Raw genomic sequence first — 13,737 nt, 5'->3', positions numbered from 1 at the left:
GATTTGAGTGCATTAAAACATGTACTGAGCATTCTTTTTATCCAAAAAATAATTTTTGAGGATGTTTACACGTAGTTTGGGATGATTTTAAATACTAGAAACACCCGCTTTCCTGTGGGAGCATGATGCCCCTTTCCTTTAATACTCCCATGAGGGAGGGGGGGGGGGGGGGGGTTGGTGGGGAGAGGGAAGGGGGGAATTATGTTGCAGGTTGTGACCACAGTGTGGTCATTCTAGTTATGGTTAAACGGACACAAATATTTGTTCGACGTAATCGATTATTAGTTTTCACGCCAAGTAATTCAATTATTCACTTAACATCAATAGGCAGCAGGAACTCTTTAGAATAAAGCATGATAGGATTCCCCTCATTTGACCATGAAAGGATTCCCCCGACCCCTCCCCTCATTTGCTTTACCGTGTGCCCCTCGCTCCTCCCCGAGCCCTCCCCCTTCCACAGATCTACTGATGTCCCTGTTCTCTTCTGTTGTTGTGCTTGTGTGCTTCCCTCTCTCTCCCCCTCTTGTCTCACACTCCCTTCATTGCATGTTTTATTTGTCTGTACATGTTTTCATGTTCAATGTGTTAGCTCTTACATGAGCCTCGATTCTGTATACAAAAAAAAAAAAAAATTAGACACACAAAACGGACGTTTCTTCTTTTTGTAGGTGGTGTGACTCAATATAAATAAGAATTATGAAGAAAAGCTCATATATCAAGGGGATTATGCTTGCTATTGTCATCGCTCTCGTCAGCATGCCACACAAATTAATACCGTCCCAGCACGTTTCCATGCTGTGTGAATACCAATGCAGCACATTTCGATGTCTCACTAATACTAATCCAGCACAGTTCTGTGTACCAATCCAGCAGGTTTCCATGTAGTACCATTACCATATCCAACAGGTGTTTGTGCTATGCCATACAAATCCAGCATATTGCCGTGCTGTGCCAATACTGACCCAGCACATTTTTATGCCGTGCTAATAATGATCCAGCACATTTCTGTAGACCAATACAGATCTTCTTGCTCTTTCATGAGCCTCACTTTTGTAGAGAGGAAAAAAAATAAAAAAAATAACGATGACAAATTAATTTATGCAACAAGAGAACCATCAAAGAATGACAGTTTACAGTCAAAGTCAGAAATGAACCCAGTCTCATCAGCCCAAGGGTGAGTACACGTCCTGTTATCATGTTAGCCCTCACACACTCTGTATCAGACTTAATGCACATTTATGGTTGACAACTCTCTTGTGAAAAGTTTCTAACTTCACTTTCAGCCCCACAAGGCACTGCTGTATTTTTTTTCCTCACCACTCTTAAATCGACTTCCAAATGTTAATAATCGATATACGAGTACTCTTGAAATTTTAGGAGTAAAATCGCTGTACTCTCCTATTTGTGAAAATGCAACGTTGAAAGTTTACATTTCAAGCCGTGTATAAATTCAATACAATACCGCACACTCTAATTTTCCCCAATTTATTTCACGTCGTTTTTATTATGTAAGATGTGAATGCAAAAATGGACTATTATCGAGTTAAATAAAATAGTCATTGGTTAATAGCATTATGCAGAACCACTGGAAACACCCCCAACCCCTCTGTAGTGCTCTGTAACGTTTGGCCATAAACCCCTTCCCCAACCCCCCTTCATTTTACATCCTCGTTGAGATTCACAGATGGACATATGCTTGTGAAGTACAACATGCTCTCTTTTTATTAAACCTGTCAGCAAAGTGAAGGGTAGGTACGTCTAGTTATTGTCAAAGTAAATGCAACGGAAAGATGTCTGTAATCACCACAAATTACAGGACACACGATGCAGCCATTTTGCTTTACATGTAAGAATAGGTGTGTACATGTGTGCATGTAAAAATACCTGTTCTATTTCTTCAAAGCTATGTGTTGTGTGAATGTGATAAATTTAGTGCTGGGCGATATCTCAGTATTATTGGCTCTGCTGGTGTTGGGCTCGTGGCTAGGGTGCCGGCTTAGGATCCTAGGATCCTGGGTTCGAATCCCGGTCGATCGCTGAATTAACGCCAGGGGGGTTGACTCAGCCGGTCATCCTTCCGAGGTCCGCAAATTGAGGACCAGTTCACTGGTAATTCCCTGTTTGTCGTTAAAGGCGGCAAAAAGGGTTGGCGTCAGGAAGGGCATCCGGCCGTAAAACATTGCTTCAAAAAGGGGACCGAAAAACAACAACAACCACGGTTCCCCAAAAAGGCCAACCCCCGCTTTGCGGGGAAAAATGGCCTCTAAAGGTGGTTTTTATATTGGCTCAATGAAAAATAATTTAGAAAAAAATTGGGAAAAAAATATCGAAAATATTGAAAAAAATATCGTCAACGCGATACGACATTTTTCAAACTGTCGATATGTCGGCACCTTCGATAATGGAAAAGGTGGAGTGCAGTATTGTAAACTGAAGATTTTGAGAGATATTTTCATTGATTTAGTAAGAATATCGACATGAAGGACATATTTTATCAATCATAACCTGATAATCACAGGGAAAAAAACGATATATGCAACACCATTCTCTCTCACCATTCATGTGAATGGTGAGAAAGCTTCGTCCAATCTTAGTTGCCAGTTATCGTGCCCCATCCTAAGGGTCTTCCGTTGAGGATCCTGAGCTTGTGCTTGATGAGGAGGGGGGCTATTTGCACTGGTGCAATCACCACATCTGAAGTCCAACTCAGACCTTGTGCCGGAGAGCTTTTATCAAGATGGCGGAGCACGCATACAAAAAGTGCTGCCCCAAGGGCAGCTCACAGACAATATACCCTCAGACTGACAATCACCATAGTCAAACACAACAGGCCCCCTGCCCCTCCCCCTTATATCCTTCCCCCTACCATCGCAGTTGATGCCCATTTTATCCCCTAATTCGCCCATCATAAACAAATAAACAAGAAGACGTCATGCGTAGCACGATACTTGCAAAATCCACCCTCCCCCAAAAGTTTTCCAATGATACATGATGGCCTATGTTGACCTTTTGGCCTATGGTGACCTCAAAAATACTTGGTGGTTGAATTCAGTAACCAGATATGCAAGTCCTCTTCAAATTTCACATCAATTAGATGAAAATTTAGGATTTTAGAAATGTGGCCTATGTTGACCTTCCGATGTTGACCTCAAATATACTAGGTGGTTGAATTCAGTGACGAGATATGCAAGCCCTCTTCAAATTTCAAGTCAATCGGATGAAAATTGAGGATTTTAGAAATTTGGCCTATGTTGACCATTTGGCCTATGTTGACCATTTGGCCTATGTTGACCTTTTGGCCTATGTTGACATCAAATATAGTTTGTGGTTGAATTCAGTGACCAGATATGCAAGTCCTCTTCAAATTTCAAGTCAATTGGATGAAAATTGAGGATTTTAGAAATTTGGCCTATGTTGACCTTTTGGCCTATGTTGACCTCAAAGGTACTTGGTGGTTGAATTCAGTGACCAGATATGCAAGTCGTCTTCAAATTTCAAGTCAATTGGATGAAAATTGAGGATTTTAGAAATTTGGCCTATGTTGACCTTTTGGCCTATGTTCACCTAAAATATAATTTGTGGTTGAATTCAGTGACGAGATATGCACGTCCTTTTCAAATTTCAAGTCAATTGGATGAAATTTGAGGATTTTAGAAATTTGGCCTATGTTGACCATTTGGCCTATGTTGACCTCAAGAATAGTTGGTGGTTGAATTCAGTGACCAGATGTGGAAGTCCTCTCCAAATTTCAAGTCAATTGGATGAAAATTGAGGATTTTAGAAATTTGGCCTATGTTGACCATTTGGCCAATGTTGACTTCAAAAATTCTTGGTGGTTGAATTCAATGACCAGATATGCAAGTGGTCTTCAAATTTCAAGTCAATCGGATGAAAATGGAGGATTTTAGAAATTTAGCAAAGTTGGTGACCTTTGGCCTATGTTGACCTTTTGACCTATTGACCCCAAAAACAATAGGCTTCTGGCATTTGACCAACTCTACCACTTGGTGAAGTTTGGTGAAGATCGGTTGAAAATTGTGACCTGTAGGCCGGTGACAATCTAACAGAGTCACAAACACAACCGACCAATATACATACTTGAAAAATCTTCGATTTTGCAAGTAACAAGACGTCATGCGGAGCACGATACTTGCAAAAAAATCCCATTGATACAGCAAATTGTCCATTTCATCAAGATTAAAATTGACAATCTTGATGAAAGCTCTGATCAATCGGAAGAAAAGTGACGATTTTTCAGATGAAAAATTATGATTTTGGAAGGTTGACCTTGAGTTGACCTTTGACCTTTTGACCTCAAAAATAGTATGTTTCCCAATTTAGTGACTCGGTATGCAAATGCTGTTCAATTTTCAAGTCAATCGGTTGAGAATTGACAGCTTCTTAGATGAAAATTTATGATTAAAAAAATTAGACCTTGAATTGACCTTTGACCTTTTGACCTCAAAAATAGTTCATTTCCCAATAGTGACTTGATATACAAATGCTATTCAATTTTCAAGTCAATCAGATTTAAAATGGCGATTTTAGAAATTTGACCTCCAGATGACCTTTGACCTCAAAATCAATAGGCTTCTCAATTGGGACGACCGATACAACTTGGTAAAGTTTTGTGACGATCGTTTTAGAATTGTGACCTGTAGGCCTGTGACAAACAAACAGATAGACAAACAAACAGACGGAACCACAAACGCAACCGACCTATATTCTTGAAAAATCTCCGATTTTGCAAGTAAAAAACTTTAAAGAAAAGGACTAGTATGGGATGAATGCTGGACGTCATCGTGCAAGTCCATGGAGGCCTAGTCTAGCACCAGTTGTAATGCTGTAATGATGTCCCAGCGAAAAGAATGTGACAGGCAGAGGGACGGATGGCGAAATCCAGCTGCTTTAATATGCAGTATAGATGAAGTCCGATGTCCGGGCCATAGCTGCTTCTTTTCCACCTTATTGGTTCTTTTTCGCCACAGGTGGCTCTGATCGTGGCCCAGCATCGAGCCAAGGCAAAGGCCCCATCTGCAATCCAGCTGCCTGCCCTGGCTCTGGGTTTGCGCAGGGTTTCCAGCTGCGCCAAGTCTCTGCAAGGTATGCAGTCAAATTTAGAAACTTGATCGTGGTCTCTGTTTGAGATGGGCAGTCCTATCTCGAGGTGATCTTGTCTATTTGATCGTGAAAGGGAGAATTTTAACAATTGCTTAACACTCATGAAGGAGCATTTGCTCAAAAGCAGCTTCAATGAGCACATTGTGTACATAACATTGAGCACATCCAGTTATACTCCCATCAGTAAGCCAAGTAGAACGAGTTATTTTACCGTCGCACCTTTTCCCATTGCGTTTGTTGGACCAGTGATGTCACAAGCTTTGGCGTTGATTGGTGGGGTTTCTGGAGGAGGGGAGGGGGGAATGGGGTGGAGGGAGGACATGCCACCTTTCACCTTTTGGATGAGGTGGGGACAGCATATCGATTGTCTCTCCCCTTTTCACTTTCTTGGTCGAAAAGCAAAAATAATGTGTGTACTCACAAAGGAGTACGAAGCAGTTCGTGCAATTAACTTGATACATTTTATGAAAAGTTTGAAGGGGCGATTAATTATGTAGTGAGTGTAATATTAATAGATTCTATGCTTTTGTGGAACATTGCGTACCTGAATGCCATACGGCTGAAACATAATTGAGTACTCTGTGATCGGCCACGACCGCTCCACATCGCGTGCATCTCCAGAGAACGCATGGACCAGCTCTTGAGAGCAACAACAACAACAACATGCATTTTAAAAGGCCATTTTCCCTGCTAGAGCGGGGGTTAGCCTTGCGGTCCCCATGACAATCTTCTCCATTTTGCCCTATTTTCTGCATCTCTCCTTGTTAACCCCCTTGCCCGCATTTCTTCTTCCACCATCTTTAGCCAAGTCTTTCTCGGTCTTCCCCGTCTTCTACTTCCTTCTACATTCATTTCCATCACTCTTCTCAACCAGTCACTTTCATCCTTCCTCAACACATGACCAAACCATCTCAACCTGTTCCTCTTCACAGCATCAATCACAGGCTCTATTCCCATCATCTTTCGCAATTCATCATTTGTCTTCCTCTCTCTCAACGATACTCCGCACATCCGTCGAACCATTCGCATTTCCACCCTTTCCAACCTTCGTTGCTGCTCTACGTTCATTACCCATGTCTCGCTCCCATAAATCATAACACTTCTCACACATGCAGCATACACCTTTCCCTTCAGCTTCAACGACACTCCCCTCATCATCAGCACGCCACTCAATTCCCGAAACTTCCTCCATGCACATCTCACTCGAGCAACCGTTGCCGAGTCTGATCCACCTTCTCCATTCAGCATGTCTCCGAGGCAGCAAAATGTTTTCACACCTTCCAGCTTCACACCGTCTCCAAGATCCAACTCAACATTTCCTCCATCTGCAGCTCCCTCTGTGCACACCTTACATTTGAATGTAGCTGCCACACTGGTTAATGACCCTCTCAGACCACTACATTTTTGATGAACCCACTCAGCGCACATTGTACACTGAATGGAGTTCACTCCGACACCCTTCCTACACACAGCACAGGGCCACTTCCCAGTTCTTTCCACCTCACCACATGCTTTACCACTTGCCATCACCTTCGTCTTACCGATATTCACCTTCAGACCTTTTGTCTCCATACATTCCTTCCACTTGTTCATCTTTTCCTTCAGTCCATCTATACTTTCCGCAATCAACACCAGATCATCTGCATACAACTCCCACGGTAAACCCTCCTTTACGTTCTGAGCCAGCACCTCCATCACAGCTACAAATAGTAGTGGACTTAGTACCGACCCCTGATGCACTCCCACCTTCACCTCAAACTCACCACTGTTCCCGTCCTTCGTCCTTACTTCTTTTGTACATTGCCATCACTACTCTGATCAACCATTCCTCCACTCCTAACTTCCTCAATGCCCATGTCAATACTTTGCGTGGAACCCGATCGTTGGCTGATAACACTTGAGGGCTTATCTAGTTACATAATCAATCAATCATTATCATCATCATCCATCATAATCATACTAAAATTGGAAATTTGGTGTCTGTCTTTGGTCGATGCATTTGGTGAATAGTTATCCAATCTCAACTATAAGCTGGCCAGGGGGTCCTAAGAGTCCATCATATCTCATAACGCAAAACTTATAGCTACTTGGTTTGACCTCCACCCAGAGGCTCCGGAGGGGGAAGGGGGGGGGGGGGGGTGGGAGGGGGTGGGAGGGGGAGGGTGACGCAAATTCTCCATGTAAATGTGTACCGAGCTGCGCAACTCCAGATGGCAGAGCATATTATGACAAGCCTTTCATCTCAATCATTTCCATCTTAATTTTACATTTTCAGTCTATACTGTTTCAGAATTGATTGCAAAAGATCCGGAGGAATTCTAGTTTTATTTGTTTTTTCAGTCTTGGCAAAATGTTAGCAACTTGGGGCGTTGTTTGCGACATACAGGTACTGTTCTCACCACTTGCTCAAGTAATTTGATTTTTAGGTCATTTGACTGTTCCTATTCCATTCTTGCCTACTTTGATTTTATAATGTTCCTTATTTTTTTTAGGATTGTACACAAAATAATGTTGACCGCCCCACTTGTCTCCACCCCCACCCACCACACACAAATAATTTTCCCAGAAAAAGTAGCACAAGCGGCCATAAAGTGGCCAGAAAACTAGATTTTCTGGGGCACACCTAAAGGCCCCAGAACCACGCCATTTTGGCTTCGTGCTATGCGCTTCCATGTCCCCCCTCCGCACTTCTCAATAGCGATCGACGTCCTTGGTTACATGTACTCTAATATATTACATTTGAGTGTGAATTTGCATTGGTAAAGCATGTAGCATGGCAGTGAGTCGATAGTGAGTTGCGCTCACGCTTTCGAAGCTAAGTGATCTTTCACATTTGTGTTTTTGTCGTATCTTTATCTTTCTTTCGGTGCATGTACCTATTGGGGTGACTTTAATAGGTTTCTCGGTGTTGGTTTTTCATACCTGTGTACAGAATCGTCGGTTTTTTCGTATCGTGTATTCTGAGGCCTAGTGTAGTGCTAGTAGGCTACCGTGTCCTCAGACCTTGGCTTGAGGCTTTGTTTTTCTCTCAGCGGTCCGTCAATTGTGCTGCAATTACTTTCGTTCTCTGTTTTTGTCCCAGTCTTTCACCCCATACTTCCTTGTTTAAAATCTCAACTCAAAAAAATAAAAAAATAAATCCTTCTCTGTTCTTATTCGTTGTTCTTATTCGTTTATTCATTGTTCTTATTTGTTCTTTCGTTCTTCGATCACGTGTTTCACCCCCATTTCAATTTTCCATTTCCCCAGATAGTTTTCACTGCTCAATTTTAAAATGTTTAAACTTTCCCCTGAAGTACTGTATTCTGTCGTATATTACAACACCTTTTTCTTCTTCTTCTATAAAAGGATGCTTTCGACTTGCTCACCAATTCTATTCATTCAAAAAAAAAATTCCATCTCTTACAGTGCATCTTTCATTCATTCCCTAAACTCTCCAGAACTCCACCCATCCTTCAGCGTCCTCAAACGTATTTTTGACTCGAATGTCTCAAGAAACTCATTTTGCAATAAATGTTCGTTTCCCATATTTCGTACACTTTTCAAAATCCAATCACACCCCTCCCCTCCAAATCTTCCCCATCACCCATCTCTGTCAAATCTTCCCCCTTGCCCCTCCCCCCCAAATCTTCCCAAACACCCATCCCTTTCAAATCTCCCCCCCTGCCCCTTCCCTCCTAAACTCCCCCCACACCCCTCCCCTCCGAGACTCTCCCTCACTCCTCCCCTCCTAGACTCCCCTCTCACCCCTCCTCAAAGCGTCCTCCCCGCTTCTTCCCCCTTCCAACTTTCACCTTCATCTTCCTCAACCTTCTGCCTCACTCTTCCCCCTCCTAAAATAACACCTCACTGCGCCTCACCCAAACACCATCAAACCTTTTGTCCGCCCCATTCTTCCCTTTCTCCAAGCTATTATGTAATCTCTGACACACCTGCAACAGCTCTCCCTACCTCTTCCTCCTCTTCCACATCCTGCCCTACCGCTCCCCCCCCCTGTTCTGTATCCGATGCTCCCCCTTCCTCTTCCTTAACAGTATGGACCTCAAACATCCGGGGCCTTCGCTCAAACTTAACTGATCTCTCCATACAGGTTGCTTCTGACAAACCAGACGTGATCTGCTTAACAGAAACCTTCCTCCTTCATGATGTCTCTGATTCCTTGGTATCTCTCCCAGGTTACTCCCTCCTCCGGTATGATAGACCTGAGCCTCGTCCTGGAGGTGGGGTTGCTATCTTTATAAAAAACTCTCTTCCTCACTCGCCCTGCACTGCCCTCTCTCCACCTCACCCCCAGGAATACCTTTGGCTACGGCTTCCCCTTCGCTCCCACCTTTTGTTCATATGCGTGTTGTACCGTCCACCAAACAGTGATGACTCCATCTACATCTCGCTGTCTGATAATATGGACCAACTTCTAACTACCCATCCCAACTCTCTCTTCCTCATATGTGGTGATTTCAACTGTCACCATGCCAGTTGGCTGGGGGTGGGTACCTCTCTCACCAGCCATGGCTCTTCAGCAAAGGACTTCTGTGACTCACTGGGACTGACACAATCTGTCAATTTCCTAACACGGATCTCAGTCAACGGAGAATCTTCTCTTCTGGACTTGGTTATGACTAACTTCCCTGAAAATGTCTGCTGCTCTTCTTCTACTCCAATCGGCTCTTCTGATCATGTGCTTGTTAAAGTGGACATCTCTCTGACCATTTTCAGAGAGCCTCCTCAGCGTCGACGAGTCTGGCATTTCACTCAGGCCAACTGGCACGGTCTTCAAGCAGCCATCAATCATCTGGACTGGTCTCCCATCTCTACTGCCTCTGACATCAACTCATCCTGGGAATTCTTCCAAAGTAAATTGCTCTCTCTCATGCACAGATTTATCCCTTCTCGTCTTCAGTTGTCATACCCTACCTCCCGTCCATGGTACACGGAATCTTGTGGTGAGGCTATTGCCCAGAAACAACTTGCTTTCGTCTCCTGGAAAGCAAATCCAACGGAAGGAAATCTCATTTCCTTTCACAAAGCCCGAAACAAGTGTGTGTCCACCCTCAGGAGAGCCAGGAAACAATATCTCTCCGTCCTCAGGACCGAACTCTCTTATCTGTCTCCCTCTTCCAAATCCTGGTGGCGTCTGGTAAAATCTGTTTCTGGTGTTTGTTCCCCTTCCATCCCCTCCCTCACCTTAAATGGCCACACGGCTGACTCCGCACGTGAAAAAGCCGAATGCCTCAACTCTGTGTTTGCCTCTAAATCTTGTGTCCCAAACCCATCCCTCTCTGTACCCACCGTACCCAGTCATACCCAGCTGCTCCTGGACTCTGTGTCCTTTCCTCCTGACAAGGTGGAAAAGTTTCTGTCAACCCTCGACTCTGATTCTGCAACTGGACCTGACGGCATCAGCCCACGGGTCCTAAAATCATGTTCTTCCGCTCTTTCACTCCCTCTCTCTGTTCTCTTCACCCTCTCTTTTGCTCAAGGTCATCTTCCATCTGCTTGGAAATCTGCCAACATCACCACTTTGCACAAAAAGGTGCAAAAACAGATCCCAGCAACTACAGACCAATCAGCCTTCTCCCAATTATCAGCAAAGTCATGGAATCCATCATTGCTTCAGATATGAAATCTTTCCTCTTCTCCAATGGCTTGATCTCTGATCATCAATTTGGTTTCAGACCTGGACACTCCACTCTGGACATGCTGCTTCTGCTTTCTCAACAATGGATGGAGGTCCTCAATGCCAAACAGGAAATTAGAGCAGTCTTCCTTGACATATCACGTGCCTTCGATACAGTCTGGCACCCTGCTCTGCTCACCAAACTCTCCTCTTTTGGTATCCATGGAAATCTCCACGCATGGCTGGCGGACTTCCTCTCTAGTCGTAGTCAACGTGTGGCCCTGAATGGGTTTCTCTCATCTCCTCTTCCTGTTCAGGCTGGAGTTCCCCAAGGCAGTGTTCTGGGCCCTGTGCTTTTTCTGGTCTTCATCAATGATCTCTCTGACTCACTTGAAAATCCTCTCTATCTCTTTGCTGACGACTCTACTCTCTGTCGCTCCATTCTTCATCCCTCAGATCGGCAGTCTGCAGCCTCCTCACTCTCTGCAGACCTTGACAAAATCACAGACTGGGCAAACAAGTGGAACATGTCTTTCAATCCTGACAAATCTCACACTCTTACGATGTCTCTCCGAAAAGACCGACTGGACAACCCTCCCATCCACTTTCTGAATAATCCTCTCCAAGAAGTTCTGTCACTCAAGCTTTTGGGTCTCACTATCTGCCATGATCTTTCCTGGAAAAACCACATTTCAAATCTGGCCTCCAAAGCCAGTCGCCGACTGGGCATCCTCTGTCGTGCGAAGTCCTTCCTTGGCACACCTGAGCTCCTCACCACATACAAGGCTTTCATCCGCAGCCCAATGGAATACTGCTCCCCCCTCTGGGCTGGTGCTGCTGCCTCACACCTAGCTCGCCTTCGCTCTGTTGAAACCAAAGCATTCAGAATCATTGGAATCTCCCGCGATGAAGCTAACTCCAAGGGCCTCTCACTCACTCACTCACCGCAGGCAGGTTGGTGGTCTTTCCGTCTTCTACCGACTCCTCTCTGGCCTTGCCCCCCCAGCTCTCTCTGGGCTCTGTCCCGCAAATATTCCTACTGGTCGCACAAGATCTGCCTGCAACCCTCTTTTGGTTAAACTGCCAAAATCAAGACTCTCTGCTCACCTTCACTCCTTCATTCCTCTTTTCTCCCGCCTCTGGAACAAACTCCCTCACTCTCTTCAATCCCACTCCACCCTCCAAGTCTTTAAAACAGCTGTTCACCACCATCTCTTATCTTCCCCCATCCAAAACCTTGATCTTTTCTACCCCTGCTAATTTCACCCCAATTCCACTTTTTGAAATACCAACTTCTGTCCTGGAAGTCCTTGGTGTCCTTGTGCTTTATTTATACTTCTCCCTCCCCCCCCCCCCCTTCCCATGCCTCCTCCCCCCGGGCCCTCTCCCTTCCACGCATCTCCCTGCTCTCGGATGTTGTGTTTGTGTGCTTCCCCTTTTCTCCCCATCTTGTCTTCCGCTCCCTCTTTTTGTGTATTTTGTTTGTCTGGTCGATTTGTTTGTGAAGTAAATGTTAGCTCTTTCACGAGCCTCGATTCAGTATACCATAAAAAAAAAAAAGAAAAAAAAAAAAGAAGTACTTTCTTTATCTTCTCATTTCATTAATTGCTCTGCATGCCAAAACCCCAATCTTGGGTTTCAGCATTTCCTTTTCAACGTTCAAAGCCGTGTTGTGATAGTGCAAACCTCTGCCCCAATGAAGATGTAAAAACCTCGATGACATTGCAGCTGGAACAGTTTTGGTGACCTCCCATCATGGAGGCCTTGCTGAACGGTATCAAAACCCTGATAGTCACAGCACAATAGCATGTGTATAATAGCAGTGTGTTTGAAATGGCTGTTATGTTATTTCACCACTCTTTTATCTGGGATATTCCATATGAAACACCGTGATTAAACAAAAATGTATTCGGATAAAGATCAAGGATACATGGGACAACCGGATGCAGATTGCTGCACATCGATGGGCAAAACAAGAAAACAGCAAGGAGAACTGTGGTTAAAGTGAGGAATGATATGGAAGATATGGTGTTTAACAAGTTGGAAGAAGATGATGGGGTGGAGATGATCTATAAATTGGCTCATAACAGGGATGAGGATTGTAGTGAAATTATACCAAGGTGAACCCAGGGTGTGCTCGCTACAGAAGGGGCGTCTATAAGACCCGGGACAACCGGGGCACGCGGACACTCCAGCGGAACTCACTGTGACATAGTCCTGTAGTTTGAATGGTATGTACGCCCCTAAATGCTGCGCTGACTGTCCTCTCTTCTCTGTTGGACCATTATTATATTGAATCGACCATTGCTGCTCATGAAATACTCTGATTTTAATGCCTGTTGCATGCATGTATTCTTACAGGATGTACTACAGATCTAAATGATATTAAACCTACCCAGAGGTCAAGTCATGTCTGAGCTTGATTTTCACGACATTTAATATCATTTAGATCGCCGGAATGGCTGACCACAAGATGATCGTGGTACCGATTCTCGGAGCCGACCCTCAAGCTGAGGGATCAGCATCGGAGTTCACTCACTGGCTCAAAACGCTGGAGAATTACTTTGCTGCTCACGAAACAGAGCCCACCGCAGCGATAAAGCTGTCCGTGTTACAGTCGAAGGTCTATCACACCGTTTTCCGGAACATTTCTCGATTTGGGACGTACGCTACGGCTCTAGCCGAGCTGAAGCGCCTCTACGTAAAGACACGGAGCGCTGTGCACGGCCGGCATCAACTCTCTCAGCGGCGACAGCAACCATCTGAATCGATCGATCGCTTCGCGCAGGAGTTGCGCTACCTGTTGGCAGACTGCGTGCAGGACGTCCGGACCCACGAGCAAGTGCAGGACGACTTGCTCCGAGATTCATTCATCTCTGGAATTAATTCTGGAGTCTTGCGGCTCCGACTCTTGGAGGTCGCGGATCTGACATTTACAGAAGCACTACGGCTGGCACGCATATACACAGATGCCCGAGAACAATCCACCGCATATGATC

General features: G+C 44.6%; 1 protein-coding gene across 2 annotated transcripts in view; it reads left to right on the top strand.

The window, feature by feature from the left end:
• CHD1L (chromodomain helicase DNA binding protein 1 like) overlaps positions 1–13,737 on the top strand; it is a 155,189-nt gene that overhangs the window by 105,433 nt on the left and 36,019 nt on the right. For both annotated transcript variants that reach the window (XM_068098272.2, XM_078769862.1), the window contains exon 21: positions 4,989–5,103. In XM_068098272.2, the coding sequence (XP_067954373.2) occupies positions 4,989–5,103 (115 nt within the window). The remainder of the gene's footprint in view (positions 1–4,988; positions 5,104–13,737) is intronic.

This window comes from Myxine glutinosa, chromosome 1 (assembly GCF_964187855.1).
Source record: "Myxine glutinosa chromosome 1, kmMyxGlut1.1, whole genome shotgun sequence".
Lineage (NCBI taxonomy): Eukaryota > Metazoa > Chordata > Myxini > Myxiniformes > Myxinidae > Myxine > Myxine glutinosa.
This window is presented reverse-complemented; position numbering and strand designations above follow the sequence as displayed.